Source organism: Cololabis saira, chromosome 2, assembly GCF_033807715.1.
Source record: "Cololabis saira isolate AMF1-May2022 chromosome 2, fColSai1.1, whole genome shotgun sequence".
Lineage (NCBI taxonomy): Eukaryota > Metazoa > Chordata > Actinopteri > Beloniformes > Belonidae > Cololabis > Cololabis saira.
In genome coordinates, this window is record NC_084588.1 from 25,935,730 (window position 1) to 25,958,438 (window position 22,709).

Consider the following 22,709-nt stretch of genomic DNA (forward strand, 5'->3'; position numbering starts at 1 on the left):
CCCAAGCTTGGCTTTGTACGCAGTGGGAGATACTTTAGGTCTTTCAAAAGCTCAGAGCAGCTTTTAATTTGTTACATCAGTGCATTTGTGGGAGCTCCCTATTGTGTTAAGGGACTTTTATTTTGAGGAAACATTTCAAGTGCTTAAGAGATGGTTGGTTTGGATCATGTGGGCACGCAACATGAAGGTGAGTGGTTCAAAAACCCTATTTCAGGTAACATTTTGAACATTTGTTAAGGTGGAATTTTCCGCAGTATGCCTACAAAATGTCTGGAAGCCACCTCCTTTCTTATGATGAGGGATCACAGTCATTGTGTCCTGTGTTAGTGGAGGGTAAGGTAGTTGTCTGCACTCTAAACCTCCACAGCCTGTTAAAGGTCAAAGGGAGACGGACTAAAGTTTATAAATAGCAAGTCTGGTTCTTAAGACTACCTAAGCTTTGCACCTTCCTACTTTTGCAAGATATGGCACAAATGTGTAAAATTATAGTGTATGATGACTTACACAATCTGGTATCTTGTTGGGCAGGTGTGTCTGATCACATCGGTCAAAGAACAACATGCAGATTTCAGGAAGGTGCATCACAAGATATGCATGGGAAACCTGCAGAGCTCATCAGAGGGATTCTGAGGAGCTTAGATTAGCACAGATATGTACCAGACTAACAAGGAGGGCTTAAAACAAACCAAAATCCTAATTCATTAAATTGTGGAGATCAAAATAAACATAAAATTAAGTTTTCCTGAACATAAATTTCATATTACTGCTTTTTCAGCCATCTGATAAAAAGAAAGATAAAAGGAAATAAAAAGAAATAAAAGTGAGTCAGTTGGGTAACTAAACATTATTAACAGGGATTTGTAATACAATGGCTTAATATTTTTTAAACAGGTGATCAAATAAAAAGTAAATATTACCTTTAGTAAAAAAAATGCAGCTTTTAACTAAACCAGCAAGATTACATTATAGTACCTTCCAATGAACTACATACTGTTATGCTTATAAGTACATGTACAGTACGATCAGTTAGATGATCTGAAAATATATATAGATATTTTATTTCTCTATGTGGTGGATGGTTCCTTTAGCTTTATAAACACGTGAAGCTAACGAAAAGTAACCTGTGCAAAATAGTTCTCTTAGTGCAGTACATTAGCACTTAATAATAATCAAATGTGCAACAATAAAGCGGATGTAAGACCTGCTGCTTCCAAAAGCCACACTGAAATGACCAAACAGGAAACAAGGGAACTGCTCAATCATTCCAAAACGGTGTAGCTACACTGAGAGGTAAAATAAAATAAAGTGGAATAAAAAAAAAAGAAGCTTTTTCTGTTCACATCATATCCATGCATACACACAGTAAAACATTCTTTTTGTCTGAGGGGAGAAAACTAATAGGGTCAAATATGCAATCTCGTTTTTGCCTTTATCAAACAAAGAACAAAAAGGTTTCTCTTTGTCTGAGAAATCAGCGACTGACCCAACTTAACGTTCTAAAAGAGAAGCATTGTTTTCAAAGCTTGATTTAAAATGATGAGAAAACATTTTTTCTTCCATTTTTTTTCAGAGACATGAAAGCTGGTTCATTGATGGCACCGAGCATTCTTTGGGGGACAAGCAGGATGCAGCTCTGCACTCACTTCCAAGACTACCATACCACACAGCCAGCCACTCTTGACATGTTTCCAGGAGGTTGTACATGTCCGGTGAGGGAACAGCAGTATAACTTGCCGTAAAGCATACTGTTATGCAACAGTGTCAAAGTCTGAGATGAGGCCACACTGTATTATCTTAACTGAGTCTGCATTGCCCAAAGTGGGATTGTGAGGGCAGCCATCACCAGCAGTAGGGAGGGTCCGCGGGAAAGTGACTTGCCTGCAGCTGCAGCAGCAGCGCGTTCATCGCTTCTGTCGGCTCCAATCACAGGAGCTTCTGTTCCAACAAAAATTAACTCTGTGGTGCAGCCGTCAGAGCAGCCGCTGCCGCTGCCAGAGCTGCTGCCCTCGTCACCTGCAGCGACAAAATCACACGGATTAAAATCAACAATTACACACCCATCATCAGCAGCTTGATTAAAACTGTTAAAACTGTTTGGACAAAAGAGGACAGAACATGTGGAACTACAGCCACCAACTATGTTTTTTTTCTTCTTTTCTAACCTTTTTCTAACCAAGGTAAAGACACCTTGTCGATAAACGGACCTTGTTCAGTACTTCCAAATCTCTCAACGGTCACTGCAGTCCTATGCTGTCAGCTTTTACAGTAATTCTGCCTCCAGCTCAATAGTAGATACACATCTGCTTGTTTAGCCTGTTCAATTCAGTTTTATACAAATCCTCAACATCCTCAGCCAAGCTGTCATGATTTGGGGGGTTTGGCTTTTGTCACTTCCTATTTTACTTAATTAAATCTCCCACTTTATGCATTTCAGTTACTCTGACATCTAGTTATGATAAGAAATTCCAGTCAATGATTAAAACTGTACAGTCAACTTTTGTCTAATCTCTCGAGCTCAATGCTGACTTTAAAAATCACAGAAAAAGAAATGAACAATGCAGATTTTTCCACAATGAAGCAAAAGACTGAGAGACTGATAAACAAAACCATTTATTCCAGTTATTGTGGCTAAAGGGCTGTACACGTTTTGAGGCAGTGGTCTTCCAGCCACACACTGTTTGGGGCTGAGAGTATCTCTGTCTTGTCATCTCAAACAGATTCACGAAACGAGAAACGATTGCCTCTGTCATGGCAGCATTTGAGCTGTACATCTTCCTTGTAGGCTTGTCTGTCTATCATTGTCTGTGTCACCACACCTACAGCTATTTATTCTTCTAATAATATCAGGCGTGCCTCAGTGAACCACCGAACATCCCGTGGCACAGGTGACGACTAGTATAAATGACAGCAGCGATGTTATCACTGCACTTTGTGTGTCTGTGGGAGTGTTGATGGTTGTATGGTCTAAAAAACCAACATGCAGTGAGGCTAGAGAACTTACTGGAGTCCTGGAAGTAGATGTCATTTCCATTGTAGGCATTCTTCAGCTTGTTGGTCATGACGCGCAGAGCCATGATCTGTTGCCGAATGAGGGAGTCAGGTCTGGTGATGTCCACGTCAACCTCTGGGTTGTTTACCTGGTTGGTTAAACCCTCTTTCACCACTTCAGGGAAATATCTGGGCATAGTAAAACATATTCTTGTGAATATCTATAACAATAACAAATCCAAACCTTGCGCCAGGAAATATTTGCATGTTATAACCCTGGGAACATTTTTACAATTCACTGGGATACTGCAATTTCACAAATGTGTAATAAAAGCTGTACAAAAGACACATATTTAGGTACACATCTTTAGTGAAGGTGATGGACGTGGCTTTCGAGGTTGTTTGTTTTTTCATTAATTTGCCATGTTTCTTTTGAATCCAGTATTTGTGTTGTCAACGCCGCGAGGATGGTCTTTTACTTTGTTTTTGTTTCCGTAACTGTGTTCTCACTACAATATTAATATTAACCGCTGGTACATTTGCAGTCATTTGCTACTGTGGTGTTTTTTCAGACTGTTGCTTTTTTCTTTTCTTTTTTACCCACAAAACAGAATTTGAGGAGAATTGAGAGGGATTCACTTTGAGGCAAGTTCATAAGGCCTTTTTGCAGGCTTTTTGTCACGGCCATGGGATTTTGATTCGGGATTCTCGCTTGAGTCTCCTTTTTTAAGTTTTAGTTTTGGCTTTATTGTGTTCTTTTCTCTGTAAGGCAAGGCAAGGCAAGGCAAGTTTCTTTTTATAGCACAATTCAACACAAGGTTCAAAGTGCTTTACATCAACATTAAAAGCGCCAAGACACAATTAAACAGTAAATAACAAAAAAAAACTAGAACATTTCTGGAAATTTTGATATGGGCATGTCCTACTGCCCATTCGTCCCCTCTTGCTGCTTTGGTTTGGGGCTGTAGTGTTTGTGTTCGGGGTGGTTCTATGTCAGTTTGAGGTGTTTACAGTTGCATTTCATTCATTCCTGTGCTCGCTGCAGGGGGTGTGGTTTAGGGTTGTTAATAAACCTTTGGGGATGGGGCTATTTGGCATGGATTTTGACATAAAATTTCCTTAAATCACAGCTTCATGAAATTTGAATATGTTGAAGTCCAGAGCATGCCGAGTCTGGGAACATTAACATGTGTACGATGTCTCTACGATAACCTGTTGCCTAGCAACAATCGTTCCTCGATGGGCAAAGTAAAATGAAAAAAAAAAAAAAAATGAAAGGTAAATATTGCAAAAACTGTAATAATTGGCATAATGAGGTTGTAGGGTCCGTTAGTGCCAATCGGGCCGAGTGTTTGAAAGTTTGAGCTATGTTTCTACAATAAAGTTCGGCCGAGCAATAAACGTCAGAATTTTCGCCTTTTTTTTGCTTTTTGGCATCTAGCGTTGCCACGGTAACACTTTTGACTGAGAAAAGTAATGCCCATCGAGGAACGATAGAGTCGCATCTAATGATGTATGCCATGTATGGGTGCATGTTCCGGTTCAGGCTACGTTAACGGATAGGTTTTTTTTCTTCATGGTAAAAAACCCCATCCGAATGAATGGGGCCATTTGGCCTGGATTTTGACATAAAATTTCCTTAAATCACAGCTTCATGAAATTTGAATATGTTGAAGTCCACAGCGTGCCGAGTCAGGGAACATTTTTTAAATAAAATCCAAAACCTCTGAAGTTGCTGCAATTGATGTTTTATTTGGGTGTCTATCCTCACAAAATGATGTTGTCGTTTTATTTTCTTGATTATTAGTTTTTATAATGTAGTTTAAGGAGACCTTTTTGCGGCTCAAAGAACCACAGTTGCCAAGAAAAAAAGAACAGAGGTGAAAAATACTGACAAATAATTTGGATGAACTCTTAAATGAACAAAGGTTTGGTGGACAGCAGTGTTGTCCCACAGGTTCCTGGTCTCTTTTTTTGTCTTTTTTTCTGCCTGTAGCTGTTTGTAATATTAGCGTTGACCTAAGCAAAAAAGTACAGACCAAACGAAGCTCATGTTAAAAGGGCTTTGAGGACTTTTAAGAATTAGTTTGAACAATATATATATATATATATATATATATATATATATATATATATATATATATATATATATATATATATATATGTGTGTGTGTGTGTGTGTACAGTGGGGCAAAAAAGTATTTAGTCAGACACAAATTGTGCAAGTTCTCCCACTTAAAAAGCTAAGATATACCTGTTATTTTCATCACAGGTATATCTCAATGAGAAACAAAATACAAAAAAAGAAATCCTGAAAATAACATTGTCTGATTTTTAAGAATGTATTTGCAAATTATAGTGGAAAATAAGTATTTGGTCAATAACAAAAGTTCATCTCAATACTTTGTTATATACCCAATTACAGAGGTCAACCGTTTTCTGTAAATCTTCACAAGGTTTTCACACACTGTTGCTGGTATTTTGACCCATTCCTCCATGCAGATCTCCACTAGAGCAGTGATTTTTTTGGGCTGGAAATCACTGGAAAACATGGACTTTCAACTCCCTCCAAAGATTTTCTATGGGGTTGATATCTGGAGATCGGCTAAGACCCAGCCACGTTTCATCTTCAATGCCCTTGCTGATGGAAGGAGGTTTTCACTCAAAATTTCACGATACATGGCCCCATTCATTCCTTACACGGACAGTCGTCCTGGTCCCTTTGCAGAAAAACATCCCCAAAGCATGATGTTTCCTCCCTCATGCTTCACAGTAGGTATAATGTTCTTTGGATGCAACTCAGCTTTCTTTCTCCTCCAAACACGACAAGTTGTGTTTCTACCAAAAAGTTCTATTTTGGTTTCATCTGACCATATAACATTCTCCCAATCCTCTTCTGCATCATCCAAATGCTCTCTAGCAAACTTCAGACGGGCCTGGACATGTACTGGTTTAAGCAGGGGGACACGCCTGGCATTGCAGGATCTGAGTCCCTGGCGGCGTAGTGTGTTACTGATGTACCTTTGTTACTTTGGTCCCAGCTCTCTGCAGGTCATTCACTAGGTCCCCGTGTGGTTCTGGGATTTTTACTCACCATTCTTGTGATCATTTTTACCCCACAGGGTGAGATCTTGCGTGGAGCCCCAGATCAAGGGAGATTATCAGTGGTCTTGTATGTCTTCCATTTTCTAATAATTGCTCCCACAGTTGATTTATTGACACCAAGCTGCTTACCTATTGCAGATTCAGTCTTCCCAGCCTGGTGCAGACCTACAATTTTGTTTCTCACGTCCTTTGACAGCTCTTTGGTCTTGGCCATAGTGGAGTTTGGAGTGTGACTGTTTGAGGTTGTGGACAGGTGTCTTTTATACTGATAACCAGTTAAAGGTTAAGGTGTTAAGGTGTCATTAATACAGTTAACGACTGGAGGACAGAGGAGCCTCTTAAAGAAGAAGTTACAGGTCTGTGAAAGCCGGAAATCTTGCTTGTTTGTAGGTGACCAAATACTTATTTTACCCAGGAATTTACAAATGAATTCAGTAAAAATCCTACGATGTGATTTCCTGGATTCTTTTCCCCCATTCTATCTCTCATAGTTGAAGTGAACCTATGATGGAAATTACAGGCCTCTCTCATCTTTTTAAGTGGGAGAACTTGCACAACTGGTGGCTGACTAAATATTTTTTTGCCCCACTGTATATATATAATTTATATCAGGGTTAAGTCAGGTAACCAGATAAAGTTTAAATAACAGTAGAAAATTCAGTGCACTCTTAATATAGTCTGACTGATGTGTAATTATCAATTTACCTACCAGATTTAGAGCAGAGCTTGAAAAAAGGACTGGCACAAGTATATATTTTTTAATGCCACCATCTGGTGATTTTGTTACTTGGAAGGGACGAAAGCATTGTAGTGATACATGTTCTCTGGCAGCATCTCCCATTTAGCATCAGAGAGAACTGTCTGTCTAATCTACTGTATGGCTCAGTATTATATTCTACAGGCTTCTCTGATGACAAGAGGAAGCTCCACAGTCCTCTGAGTATTAGAGCCTTGGAGCTTATATACTGCAGAAGTTCTCCGTATCAGTCCTGGCCATTGTACTTACAGGGAGTGTTCATCTGGAACAGAGTGTAGTTATTTTAATCCCTCACAGGCAAAATGTGATAACAGGAGTGCAGTGTGACTTTAGCGGTGGTTATCAAGTCCTCACCTGCCCTTCGTGTGGCTGTTCCAGCACTGCTCCTCATCAGACTCTGTGAGCTTTTCTTCAGAACAGATTTCATCTGGCAATTTGGACCAGAACCTTTTGGACTCCTTTAATCGCTCTTTGATGTCAGTCACCTGCCGTTGACAAAAACAATTGACAGAGAGATATTGGATCTTCCATTAGAAGGCTGAGAGGCAAATGTGAGAAACAAGTCAGCTGTCAGGCTTATGGCTGAGTGCAGTAACTGAGTTTTCAGAATGAAATGAAATTTAATTCAATACTGTAAGCTGAGTTGTCTCATTTAAGATTTTATTATAGACAAAAAGGAGGGAAAAATCTTGCGCTATGTGCTGCATAAACTGAAAATAAATTGATAAAACAAACAGAACTGCAGACATTTTCATCTCTCTAAAATTGTGACAAAATTACCAGTATATTTTAAACATTCATGCAATGGCAAGTTTGCATAGTTTTGCAGAAGCCCTTCTGTTCAGTTATTCCACCAGGAGAAAAGTCCATCCATATTCTGTTCATCTGATTCATACAAGACAGATTTATAGTTTCAAATCTAATATTTGGCATAAGTGGTCACCCCCAACTGATTCCATCTGGAGTGGACATTTCAGCAAGAGGGGAAAAAAAAACAAAAAAAAACAAAGGGCCTGTCATCCACACGTTGGGCTGCTTAGTTTGTAATTTTAATATAGTTGATATCATTGTTGAAGCAAGAGCACAAAAGCCATTTTACTCTGAATATAAAGACTATAAAGACATATTTATTAGATTATGCACCATGAATAATGAATAAAAATATTGGAAATACATTGCAACCAATAAAAAATCCTGACCAATAAAAAAATCACTGTAAATCAGAGTTTGATTTGTTTGTAAAAAAAAATAAACCAATAAATAAATGAATAATAAAGATAAATAAAAATAAAAGATGAATACTAACACCGAAAACACTATCTCATCTCCATCATTCAAGAGACTGTGATTTGACCTTCAGACACAGCAGACACGCCTGGAACGTGGCTGAGCTGAGTTTTTTGAGGAAGAAATTTCTTCAGAATATTCAGTACCTGTTTCAACAGAGGCCTCCTTTTTAAAAAACAACTGCTCGTCAACATTTTCAACGTTTTTTTTTTTTACCACCCGAGTAAGAAATGATTGATATGTTATTAACAGGAACATGTTTTCATTGTTTAATTTAAAGCATATTGTCTTTAACTTAGACGAAGCAAGTACACCTTAGTAATTACAGCCATTTTCCAGGCTCCGAAATATTTAGACAGTTGAGTGAAAAGAGGTCCAAGGCCAGGTGCGGTTTATTCCCTCGTTACTTCAAGACAAACAAAGCACATCAAAGGTCTAAAGTTGATGTCAGGTGTTGAGTTTGCATTTGGCAGCTGTTTGACTGGAGATACCAGTATGAAGTCCAAGGAGATCTGAGTACAAGTGAAAGAGGCCATTATTAGACTGAAAATCTATACGAGCTAGAAAAACCTTTTTGTGTGGTCAGATCCACAGCTAAGTACAATCTTAAAAAGAAGGAAAACACTGATGAAATAAATACAATCAAAAGCCCTGGAAGACCAGAGAGGATGACTTAAGTAGATTATGGCAGAGAAAAAAACTAAACATTTACAATATCAAGTTAAATGAAGAATCCTCTTAAGAAGGGAGGCATATCACTGTCAAACTCTATACTCTATAGCTTTCATAATTACAGAGGGTTAACAATGAGGTGCAAATCACCGGGAACATTAAAGAACAGGAAAGACAGATTAGACTTTGCAAGAAAACATCTAAAAAAAATCGGTAGAGTTCCGGATTAAGATTTCTTGACAAATAAAAACCAAGATAAACTTTTATTGAAATGATGGGAAGAGAAAAGTATGGCGAAGGAGAAGAACAGCTCATGATCCTAAGGATACCACATTGGCGTCAAAAGCAGGGTTATGCTAAGGGCGTGTATGGCTGCCAGTGGAAGAGGTCACTCGTGTTTATTGATGATGTGATTGATGACAGAAGTAGCAAGATCAATTCTGAGGTGTATAGGGCTGTATGCTTACATCAAGCCATGCTACTGAACTGATAGGACAATACCTGCTTTCGCAGCTCAAGTGGAAAACTGCTCAGTGGCCAAATAGGTCACATGATCTCATTAATGATCTGATTAATGGAGGATTTTATGTTACCGTAAACACAACTAGAGGAAGAAATACCCACAATTAAACAACAACTGTAGGTGGTTGTAGTGAAGGCCTGGCAAAACATGTGGAAACTCAGGATTTGGTGACGTTCATGGGTCCAGACTTCAGGCAAGAGATCACTGTAACGGATTTGTATGGTCATAGCCACACTTATATTACCTTGTCCAAATATGTTTGAGGCCTGGGAAATGCCTGCACTGCCTATAGCAACTCAAATCAAACTCAAATCACTTCCGCTGTCCAACAGAGCGTTATCTCCCACCTACCTCAACTCGATCATACAGGCTATCACTTCAGGCTGCTCATTGCACTCTTTAGAGGAATGCTGACTTGCAGTGCCATCCCCACGCACAAGGCACTCTCTGCCAAGACACTTCTCTCAGACAGTTCCACGCTGGTGGCACCGCCTACAAATTCTTATCGGACTAGGGGCGTCCCTCTCAATCCTCAAGAAGCTCTTGAAGACACACCTTTACATCTCTCAGGGCTGCCTAAAAAAACATACAATCTAACAGCACTCGCCTTTGCAGTTCTCTGTTTAAGATGACTCTCTAGTTGTACTCTTGACTGTTTGTATTCCTTATAATTTTCTTTGTTTCATGCACACACACACACACACACACACACACACACACACACACACACACACACACACACACACACACACACACACACACACACACACACACACACACACACACACACACACTAACATATATATACATAAAAAAAAAAAAAATATATATATATATATATATATATATATATATATATATATATATATATATAAAAATATATATACACATAAATATAGAGACAGAGAGTGAGAGAGTATTTATGAAGCAAGAAAGCACAATATACATGGGTCATAACCTTCCCTCTAAAATTCTATTGCTTTCGATAGAGTTGCAATACTTTCTGTAAATTGTTGTGGACTCAAACCAATTTCAGCTGCTGAATTGCTTAAGGCTCTGCAAAGCAGAAGACTGTGGAATATTTGTCTTATACAACTCACAGCCATATTTTTCAAATATCTGATTGAATTCAATGCCCATATGGTTGAAGCTGTGTTTACAAGTTTACTCAGGAGTTGTCTCAGAATATATTTCTAGATGCAGCATTGTGGTATCAAACTAAAGAGGCAAACAAACTTCTGAAGTAACAGACTTTTGTTTCAATTTTTATTGTTGTATTGTTGTTTATTTCAACCCCAATAATTAACAAGAAAGGAGTGACTGACACAAGTTAACGACTTTTATCTCACATCTCTGTCTCAGATCGTTGAAAGGCTTCATAAACAGATGGAGCTTGCTCATGTGACATGAAGATGAATGTCCTGACACATGATCTCAGTAATGATCCAACAGAAGCCAAGAGGTGAAAGCCCCCAAAATAGACAGTAAGCGGGCTGGCTTCACCTCCAAAGTCCCAGTGAAATCAATTTCGATGTGTCTGTGTTTTAATGTGGTATGTTTCATGCATCACCCATATGCCAGTAACTGTTAATTTAGGTAGGCTATTCCTTTTCCAGGAAAACAACAAAAACAAACCCAAACATGTTTATATTGCACTAGAGGGTGTGGACTGATTCTATGTACAGGAAAATGTCTTCTTGAATTTCTTGAGGTTTTCATCAGTGGTCTGATGCTGCCCCCCCCAAAAAAGAAAAATTAAAAAATTGTGTGACAAACTCATTTAACTATCAAATATCTCTAAACCCGATGTTTTTTTGTTTTTTTTTGTAATGTACAAACATTAAAATATGTATGATGTATGAGCAAGTTTGGCTTTTGTTTAGTCCCTGTAAATGTTTATCAGCTACATGATGAAAAATGTGATTTAGGCAGAGCGACAGCCTGACTAGTATCCTGCATAAATTAATTTCACTTTGGGGATTAATACAGTATTTTTGAATTTGAAAAAAAATACATCCAAAAGGGTGTGCAGTTGAGCAGGAACAACAGTGAATTAGTGTTCTGTTTTTCAGTAAAAACCTTCTCTTATACTTTGACCAGAGTGAATTGTATTTCTTTCTTAAAAAAAAAATAAAATAAAACAACATACATTAGATTACTGTAGAATGTGACTGATGTTTGGTTCACATATGTCTAAAGAAGGTCAGGAAGGCACTGGTGATAAAATGTGTTGATCACACTTCCACTTACACCCACTGTGTGAGTTGGAAACCTGCACCGATGGTGTGGTAGGCTGTTCCGGATGTAGGTCTGACTGATTTGCTGTTTGAAGCCAGTGGAAAGATTGATGTGAGGAAGCAGCAACTATCGAGTTATCTCTTTTAGCCTGCAGTAATAACCCAGTGAGCAGCAACATTTCTTTATCTTGACTCTGGCTGCAGGTCACAGTAGCCTTCACTTCATTCAGTAAAGCTGTGGCTGAAGAAGCAGAAATACTAAATATCAGCTCTGATTTTACTGACAGAGCCAACAATATTTTATACATCAAAAGATGAATATGCAAAATCTGCATGTTCAATTTGTGATTTCTGATCTAATGATCTAATTTATGTTTCAATTTTTCAATTTTATTTATATAGCATCTAATACAACAAAAGTTGTCTCCAGACGCTTTCCAGAGACCAAGAACATGACCCCCGAGCAATTATTACATAAACAATGGCAGGTAAAAACTCCATAGTGGGAGAAAAACCTTAAAGGAGCTTGAGGCTGGATTTATGAAAAAAAATTGTATACGTTTTAATTTTTCTAGTAATAATGTCAGATGAAGCGTTCCAAACCAAAAAGAGTGAGCCCTCTAGTATATCTGTCCGTTGCCTTGAACAGGCTATGTGCTGCAAAATGTGCTGCAAGGCTGGGGCCGCTTTTCCCGCGCTGCCCTGCGGATGTGACGTCACATGACGCTGAATGCGCGTTCTCCCCGTTCTCCCGTGCCGGCTTCACTGTTGGCTGCAGTACCCCCGACGGCTGTCGTGGTGAAGGGTGGCGCTAGAGAGTCTCATTTCTTAAAAGGAGCCTCATGCTCCTTTAAGCCAAACAGTGGCAAGGAAAAACTCCCCTTTAGGAGGGAAGAAACCTTGAGCAGGACCAGGCTCATAAGGGGGGACCCTCCTGCCGAGGGCCAGACTGGTGGGTCGGGGACGTCAGCAGCACAGCAGGCAGGTGGAAGCAGCAACGGGATGACCGGGGGTGGGGACCGCAGGCCAGCACGCAGCTCCCATGTTTAAACAATGAATTTCTGGAAACATAGTAGCTTGACCAGTGCTTCATTGAAACACTTTTACATTGACAACAGGCCTCTTAATACAACCTGGTATCATGCTCTACTTTTAGACTCAAATCCTTTTTCTGTGCTAATTTGCAACATAGTGAAAGAAAGAAAATGTTGAGACAGACCTTTATGCAGACGTTTTATGCAATTCAAATACCTATTCCTATTGCTCAAGCACCAAAACAGAGTTGTTTTACTTTGATCGGGACTCAAAAACTCACCAGGCCTGATAGATCGTGCAGCACCGTGTTTGGCCTCTCCATCCCTCTGCTACCTGCTTAACTGCTGTTATTGATTACCTTCTAAACCAATCTTAGCTACTGACACAATCTAAGGGGGGCAATCTAAGAAGGGCTGAGCCTGTATGGGGATAGATGCATGGGTTGGGTTGATTTGTACTTGCTGTTTAGAGGACTAATCTTCATATGCAAACTTTGCTTGTGTAAGCAGAAGCTTTTGTGCCTGTTCCTTCAGAATTTGTGTTTATTACTTCATCACTTTTACTTCTAAAAATCACAGGTCGACAGCCTGAAAACTGGATATGTTACAGTTTGAGTCCTTATTGAACCATTGAAAACCAGACAAGGCATTATATGGGGCCTTAAAGTAACATTTATAGGAGCATGAGGCAAGAATAAGAAATGACTCATTAGCGCCACGACGACCGTCGGGGTTCCTGCAGCCAACAGCGAAGCCGGCACGGGAGCGCGTGTGTAATCTCATGTGATTTTCAAATCAAGCTCTAAATATGACTTACAATGTTATCTTACCTGGTCAGTAGGAAATGAGCCATGTCAGCATCTGTTTTCAGTCCCAATTCAAGTTGAAGCTGCCTCCATGACTCAAACGCGTATCCTTATGCGTAATGTTTACTCGTGCGCCGCCGAGAACGCGCATGCAGCGTCATTTGATGTCACATCCGCAGGAGAGCGCAGGAAATTCCGGTCCGGAATTGCAGCACATTTTGCAGCACACAGCCTGTTCAAGGCAACGGAGAGATACACTAGAGGGCTCATTCTTTTTGGTTTGGAAAGCTTCATCTGACATTATTACTAGAAAACTTAAAACATATACACATTTTTTTCATAAATCGTGCCTCATGCTCCTTTAAGATGACACTGGACCAGAGGTGGGCAATCCTGGTCCTTGAGGGCCTGTGTCCTGCATGTTTTAGATGTTTCCCTGATTCACTATACCTGATTCAAATTAATGGTTGTCATCAACAGGTCATCAAGGTTTACATAAGTCTGTTATTGACACAGTTACTTGTATCAGGTCTGCTGAGGCAGGCCAACATGTAAAACATGCAGGACACCAGCCCTACAGGACCAGGGCAGCCCATCCCTGATTCAGACTAAATTTTACTAAACGACACACTTCAGAACCTCTACCTTTTCAGGGTCATAGCCAACAGGCTGTCTCTGACATTCTGGATTTCATGCCCAAATTAACCCCAACCTGCAGGACTTGCTGACCAGCTATTGCCTCGTATGGAACTGCATATATCGAAATACTGTATGTACAACTCTCTTGCCCACACCTATTTTGGTGATGATGATTACTGTGTATTTACTTCCTATTTGCTTCTTTTGATACCTCTTTCACCAAGTTATTTAACAATTTTCTCGTAGATGGCAGCATCACATGCAGTGCCAATACATCTGCTGAGAAATTTTGAGCTCAGCATGAACAGCTAGCAGTTTATTGATTTTGCGCTCAGTCCACCTTCCTGCCATCACATTGTCTACATTTTCTTCTTTTTCCCGAACAAGTGCTCTGATGGATTATATGTCAACTATATACTGCATAGCAGCTACAGTATGTGATCATTTCATAACTACTCCAACTGATCACATAGTTAATTTCAGACTCAACATGCTTGAAAGGATTTAACAAACACAGGTGGACTCCCAGGTCATGAGCTGTATATGCCTACTGTACAAGTTGTGGACACGTTCAGATAGACCAGTGTCGTTCAACCCTGGTTCCCAGCACCCACTGTCCTCCATGTTTGAGATGTTTCCCTGCTTTAGCACAACTGACCATCAGCACCATCACATCAGCTTTTCATCAAGGTCTGTAAATGGCCCACTCATTTTTGAACCAGGTGTGTTAGAGCAAAGCAACACCTAAAACATGCAGGACAGTGTTGTAGTAGGGATATTGGACACCTAATCATTGGAGAAGCAAGTCTGTACATAACTTCTCTGCGTTCACATTTTTAGAGCCATCCATTCACTTTCTGGACCTCTTGGTCTATATTTGCTACAGTACATTAGTACTAGATCCATTATAATCCTATTACAGAATTATAATCCCATTGCTGTACTTTGTATTTCTGTTAACTTTCACAGCTTGCTGTTCTTGTATCACATTTTCCACTTTCACACTAACAACTCATACTGAACTCCTTCTACTTCTCCCCCAGTTGGTTTTAGTGCCACACACGTTTCAGGGAGGGGTTTTATGGTGTTTATGGTGAGTCAGAACGCTGTTGCTGTTGTGTACAATTATCTGATGCTGTGCTAAAAAAAAACATTTTATAAAACAATAAATACTGAAGTTATTCAGATTTACCACCTTGCAGTCATGGATGCAGTTTCAATGTCACAGAATTTTTTCTGCAAACATCACTTAAAGTAATGTAAATAAAGAGCAGTTCCTTAATTTCCATAAAAACACATCAACAATTTAGGCTCCATCTAATGAAATCACTGTGGTTCAAAAACACAAGAGGGGCCACACTTATTAAAAATCCCTAATTTAAAAATCAAACTATGAAAATATATACCGGTAATTAAAATAAAGGGTTTCCCATTGCCATTTTTTATATTATGTGTGTATGTAGATGCTTTTAATTTTCTTTAGCGATAAATTGGAAAAATAACTGGTTTTCTAAATTACATTTTTCAGCATCTACAACGACAATGTAATTGCGTGAAGAAAATCTTTTTTAAACAGATTTTTGTTTGTCCTAAAACTAAAATGGCACACACATTTGTAACTGGACACAACTGAAGAAACATGCACTCATGAGCAGAACACACACACACACAGAACCCTCATCATGTCCTAGTTACTCTGGGGATTTGGCAGAGTGCATAAAGCGAAGCCTAAGGTCTTAACGGGACATGAAAAGGCCTGTAATAACAGGATGCCCCTGCAGGACACTGCCCTCACATTTGATGTGGTAATCCCGGCATGAAACACCAAAGCTGGTCAGGTTTAACACACAGTGGTGTGACTCTGACTCAGATGGCCTGCAGCAAGCTGGCACAGAAAACAGTATATGGATCAGACCAGATTTTACGAGGTTATTTCTCTCAAACTTCACTCTAATCACTGTAATGTCATTTAACTTATTTCCTTTTGACATTCACATGTCTGAAGACAGGAACATTACAGGTCAGCTGAAGGGAGAAAGAAAAAATAATCAGACACAAGCATAAGTAAATAACTCAACAAATGATTCAAAAATGCAATTCCCTGCAGTGTGTTGTGTATTGCGTAATATATAATGCACTTTCCACTAAAATGTATCAGGAGATCATACACAAAACACACTCGCCATAAGGGGAGATTGCAACTAAATATGAGTCTTTAAATGAGCACCCAGGGGAGAACATGTATCCAGCAATACAGTTACAGCTTTTCACATAAAAGAGACAGACCCCCCCCCCCCCAAAAAAAAACCCAACAACAAAACAAAACAAAAAAAACTCAAAGCTGTTTTAAATGTTGATTTAAGATATATTTTGTTTAGTCATGTTTGAGATTGATTGATTAATCTACAATAGATTGAGGCTGTTGTCTCCAGTGCTGTATTGTGTTGTACGGACGTGGGTATGTCATGTACCCCATGTGATAAAAATCTAGTTGATAAATGTACACAAACATCTGATTTTCTAAGCTAAATCAGATATTGGATGAATCTAAGAATCCTGAGACTGATCTCATTCACATAAGAGAAAAGTGTCCGCCTGTTTCCAACAAACAGCAACTCATTTCAACACATGCTATTGTGTTGTGTTGTATGTTATAGCTTTCATATTTTGTCATTCTTTGCAGTGGTTGGTGATAAATTAAGGGATGCTATATGACAAAGATCTTTCGGTTAGCTTCATATATGTGATCTAATCTAAAAGAATTAAGTTTTTATCCAGACTAAGCAGTATTTCAGTTTCCCTCACCCTGGGATTGTCGTTTCTTCTAAGTAGAGCCAAGTGGTTGTTGAGCATTCAGAGCGTGGAGCAAGTAGGGCGAACTCCAGCACTGCATGTTAATGTGGGTGCAGTAATCTTAATTAGAACATTCACAGGTCAGACCCACCTGCTTCAGGCCCGAATTACAACTATACAGTTGACCTTATCCAACAGTGATGTAACTACATTCTTTTTTTATTTTTTTTATTGATTATTGTGTAAGGCTTTTGTCTAAGCATATCACATACACTTACCCCTGAATAATGATCAGTGCAGCAAGTAAGCTCTGTCCTTTCTGTCAATAAGTCCCCAACTGTAACCATTTAGAGCTTTATGCAATCGGATCAGAGCTGAACTCACTGAGGCAGGAATTACATGCTGTAACTGGCCTATGCTCACTTCTCTGTTATCATAAATTATTCTCTTTCTTAGTCAGTTTACCAAAAGAAAAAAAAAGAAAATAAATGTGATCTGCAATGACTCGTGCTTTGTAAAAGGCATTTATCTGAAAAAAGCGCACAATACTGTTGGCTAAGTCATTTCAAAAGACTTGTACAATACTACTGAATAAAAGTAGAAAATAAAAAAAATTCAAACATGAAGGTAAAGCACTGATATTAAAGCAATTAAGCATATTAAAGAAACAATTGTTTGAAAAATTAACAAATAAGGAAAAAAAAGGATATTGAGCATCACTCTATTATCACTCAACATCTAAATCTGAGCTGGGTCCACACTGTTGGGCCACGCCCATGTGCTCATGTGAACTCTGAACTTATAAATGTATATGAACATTTGGTGAATGTGTTTATTCAACTTTGAAACTGGTCGGCCCAAAATCGGCTCTAATGTGCCTCCTAAAATGGCTGCCGTGCCATGAACTACAACCCCCAGCATGCCTTGCGTGGGGGGGCGACGCCTACAAGCGGCGCGCATGCAATCCCAAGTGAGGCACTGATGACTTCACCGCAGCGCGCGTAGGACAAAACGCCGCCGCTGCCTTTTTTTCCTCTCTCTTCCACACCACCTTTCATCGTAGCTGGATCTTTGGCCCTGATTGATTTTTAATGAGTGGTTTTTGTTGTTTCATGCAATTTTTATGCAATTTTGGTCACAATTGATTGTTTTGAAAGAGTCAGCACTCGAATCTCACCCCTTCAATCATATGATGTGTAACAACTACTCTTGAGACTGATATTCTGCTGTAAAAGTTATCTGGATTAAGGCCCCGGGGTGGTGCCCCATACAAGAATTATTATCATTTTGTTAATTCAATTTGATAAATAGTCGACTTTATTAATTATTAATAATTATTAATAAAATTATTAATAGCCTTCGATAACTGATCAGCTTAGCTACCTGTGTGGCACAACAACACACTAGTCTGTGCAAAATAATTTCAAGGTCTGCCTTTGCTCATGCACATTAAACTCCTTGAGCACAGTTTAAATGCTATCAATACAATTCAATTCAATAGAAAGCCAGTGTCAGAAATTTAAGGCAGAGATAATGTTTTCCCCATTGTTAATATACAGTGAAATGTTTGATTGTGGCAAAATTTTAGAAGTTCACACGGGGAAAAAATATAAAAATGTGTATGTTCAGACAATATTAGTCCTTTTTTCACCCTTAATTCAAGGAAGATAATCCAGTTACAAAATAATGATTCAGTTTGAATAATTATAGTCCATATCAAAATTGTCTGTTATAGTTAGTGATTTTAAATCACAAAACAATTTAAACCAGGACAATTTAAACCATATATGTTGGCTAATAGTGTCTTACCAGAATATTAATCTGGCTTTAGAAAAGGACACAATACGACTACAGCAGCCTTAGTAAACAACATTATGAGCCATTTTTTATTGATCTTCTGATCTTCTAAGGCCTTTCTGTTGTTCACAACATTCTAAAAAGTTCAGTGATGTAATATCCAAAAATGGTGTTGGGTGGTACTGTATGAAAACTTTTTATCAGACAGATCTCAGTGTGTTCAGGTAGATGGTATTACATTTACCTACTGTAGTGTAACTAAAGGTGTTCCTCAGGGATAGATCCTGGGACCACTTTTCATTTTATCCTTTAACAATGTCGATCAACAAGTATCTTATGCAATATTTCATTCTAGTGCTGATGAAACTGTAATACATTGTGGTGCTTTTTGAGAATTTTTATTGATGATGCTCTCTGTTATGTGCTACATGTTGAACAATTAATTAAAAAGACTTAAGATGAAAACGTGCTTTCTCCTTAGAATTAAGTCTTGACTTTCTTTTGAAGCCTATCTATCTATCTATCTATCTATCTATCTATCTATCTATCTATCTATCTATCTATCTATCTATCTATCTATCTATCTATCTATCTATCTATCTATCTATCTATCTATCTATCTATCTATCTATCCATCCATCCATCTATCCATCCATCTTTTAGTGTGTCATTTGAGACCTTCACCTACAGGCTGTGTGATCTCCCATATGTTAATAATGTGCTTTAAGGGTCATTGAGTGCAACTTTTGCTCAATTAAATTTGCATGGATGGTTAAGGGCTGATCTCAAAAGAAGCACACCTCATGCAAGAGACGAGTAGAGTCAAATGGCTCACTTCACCTCTTAAAACCAGCTGCCATGAGAAGAGATACATTTAAAAAAGAGAAGAGTAGTCTTCTATCGCTAGTACATTTCACTGAGACTTCTGAGAGTTTGCAAAAAAAAGGCAGTAATGTATGTATCTTAACCGGCCAACATAAAGTTACTCATTTGCCTCAATTAGCACAGACGTATCTATAAATATGCAAATAAATCTCTTCTGTGCTGCTCTTGACTCTTGACTCTTGAGTAAGCAACCAATATTAGGATAAACATTTCTCCCTGTTATCTGCTTATACATACTGTATCTGATGTCACAAACTGATAGAGAGCTAGATTTGTTATTTGGAAAATGTGAATAGAAACACATGTTTTTAAGACTCTCACGGTACATGCTTGGTCCAGCCCTGCTATGCGCTCCAGTCTGCTATGAGCCTAGCCAGCCATTTACATTCACTTTCAAAAATTGTTTCATGACATGGATCTGGCACCCCTCCTATACCCACTTATTTCCACTGGTCCAGAACAAACCAGACCAAATGCAAAGGGGCGGGGGTGGGCTTTGCGGAATGACACAGGAGCATCCAAGAGTCACAATCCAAACAGTCAAGATACCAGTCAAGATACCAGGAGAATTGCAAGTAAGACTTTGGATCAACATGTTTTTACTGCAAAACCTACAACAGTGGTTTACCAGCATTCCCATGCTACTGCACATGATTTCTGCTGTCCTCTTGACACCTGTCCAGTTGTTACTGCCTATGTCTCATGCTCTGGTTCTCTGATTGGTTGTATGCCTAATCAAAGGTGTCAAGATGCAGTTTTTATGGGCTTCAATTGTACTGCACACTGGAAATCAAAGTCAGATCTAGAAGAACCAGATTATTTCATTGTATCAAAGAGGAACAGAATTAGGCTAGGCTAGAGCTTTGTGTTATACTCATAATGTGTCATCTAGCTTAAAAAACAATTGTATATCAAGATTTGAAAAGGATTTTTTGTTTTGTAGGGAGTCTTTTAGATGAAAGTATGGTTCAACCGGCAGCAAACGTTTACATTGCATTGACAATGACATCTCAGACCCAGTGATGTATGTGCCAGAGTTCACCAATAGGTTTTTCTTCAAGGATAAACATTTTCAGTGCATGCAAAAGTTTTATGTCATAGTTGCATGCACAGCCAAAGCCCATTGTCTTACTGTTCTTTCTTCAGCAGCAGGTGAACTGGTTAATGTACTACATTAATGTGTTTCCTGATCACGTCTACACTTAATTACATAATTAGTGAAGGTTCTGTAACCATAAGGAAATATACCATACATCTGTTAATTCTAGCAACAGGCAGGATGTATATTTCGCATGCAATCCACAACTCCCCATGACAACAGCTTTAACTAATAACCTTCATACATTTGACAACACTGTGTCTTTGTGTACAATTGTTATCGCTGTAATTATATTTACATTATACTCATACATACATATTATTCTGGCTTTACGCTGGTATCTGTAAATAGCACGTCACAGTTAAAACACACTTCAGTCATGCAACTTCAATGGTTAAGAGATGAAATGATGAAATGATTCACTTGTCACGTGGGATTGTATCCATCACTCCTGCTTTCTTCTGGAGTTAATTAGCTATCACCAGTTTATCAGTCCAGTTTTAAAAATCCCACAGGATCCTGACTCTTACATTCTCTACCAATCCAATCCATACTCTGCAGATATATTTCTCTCTAATATTCCAGCTATTTGGTTTTGGTATTCCATGTACCATCCTGCATCTTACACATTGCTGTTTTGTGCTGACGTGTCTCAAGGGCATTTTTACACAGCCTGTATCTGGGGTCTCGTCTGGTCTGGTAGACCCTAGGCACTATTGCTCTAGGGTAAGGGGTATGTTTTTTATGCTGCTATTATCAATGCCTCTGTGATATCTTTCAGATTAGGTGTTTTGGGCCATTGGTAGGACTTGTAGTCAATGTTTGTTGTTTAATTTCTGGATGGTGGCCTTGATGCTCAATAATCCACAGCCTACCGCCGTCCACAACCATCCATACATCATGCAGAGTTTTCTTGACTTTACATCATTGACTTCAATATTTTCCTTCATTGGCTCATCAGATGCTGTGTACCACACCTCTTAAACCTCATACCACCACCACATTTACAGTACATTAGCAGATGCACAAGCAGAGTAGCCGGCATCATGATAGGCTCCCCACACTCTGCACATGGGCCTTTCTCCCCCACCTCTCAGGCAGAAGGTTGTGCAGCATCCAGGCTCGGACCACCAGACTGAAAAAATAATTTTCCCAGATGCTGTGAGACTACTGAGATGCTCGATGGTACCGTGACTTGAATATACACATAGATATAATGTATATATATGTATATATACACTAATGCAATTACTAATTTTTGCTATTGATTTATGCTATTCACCTATTTTTTTCAAATTACATATTTCTTTCTTTATTTTTGTTTGTTATACCAGTGGGGTATCTGATTACTGGCATGTCAACCTGACCTTAATCCAAGAACTGCTTGAGATGAATACTTTATAATCATTACAATCTACTTAATCTTCTGAACAGAAAAGCCTTAAAAAAGTGTCTTGTTGAAGTTTATCCAGGTTACCGAATTAAAAGCAAATATAGCTTTATTCATGCAGTTATTGGTATACACAATTCATAAAGGACAGAATGTAATTCATGTTGCTATAAAAGGAAAAATGGACCTCAAATGATACAGACACTGAACAGTTTTAGTACAGCACATTCATGCTAAACAAACCGTGACCTGACTAATGTAAGCACAGATGGAAGTTTCATACACAGCTAGTTCTGTGTCCCATCCCAAGGGTAAACATAGCATTTGAGAGGGGGGTTGGGGAAAAAAAAAATCTGTCATAAGCAGATGCTTCTCTGTAACGTAAAGTTAGTAAAGCAACTTCAAGGAATAAATGAGTTTGATGGCACTAATTGCATAACTGAACCGACTTTAAAGTTGCAACATGATAATTTATAAAGAGCTCCTTAATAACAGGGCGAAGCAGGAAGAGAAATAATTGATAGATATTGGCATTAAAGGAGCAGAACCTTTTATATAATTTGTTATTTTGGATGTCTTTCTAACTCTAATGGCCAAACCAATGTCCACATAGAGACACGACAGTGGACATAAATTCAGTCCAAATGCATATGTTAAGCCAGAAAGACCCAAAATGCTGTTCAAGGATTAATATAGA

At 38.7% G+C, this 22,709-nt stretch overlaps 1 protein-coding gene across 2 annotated transcripts in view; it reads right to left on the reverse strand.

The window, feature by feature from the left end:
- Positions 1 to 831: 831 nt before the first annotated feature.
- The window catches only part of gpc6a (glypican 6a), a 164,211-nt gene continuing 142,333 nt past the window's right edge, over positions 832 to 22,709 (reverse strand). For both annotated transcript variants that reach the window (XM_061710025.1, XM_061710017.1), the window contains 3 exons: positions 7,205 to 7,335; positions 3,002 to 3,177; positions 832 to 2,013 (listed from right to left, as the gene is read on the reverse strand). In XM_061710025.1, the coding sequence (XP_061566009.1) occupies positions 1,790 to 2,013; positions 3,002 to 3,177; positions 7,205 to 7,335 (531 nt within the window). In that variant the 3' untranslated portion in view covers positions 832 to 1,789. The remainder of the gene's footprint in view (positions 2,014 to 3,001; positions 3,178 to 7,204; positions 7,336 to 22,709) is intronic.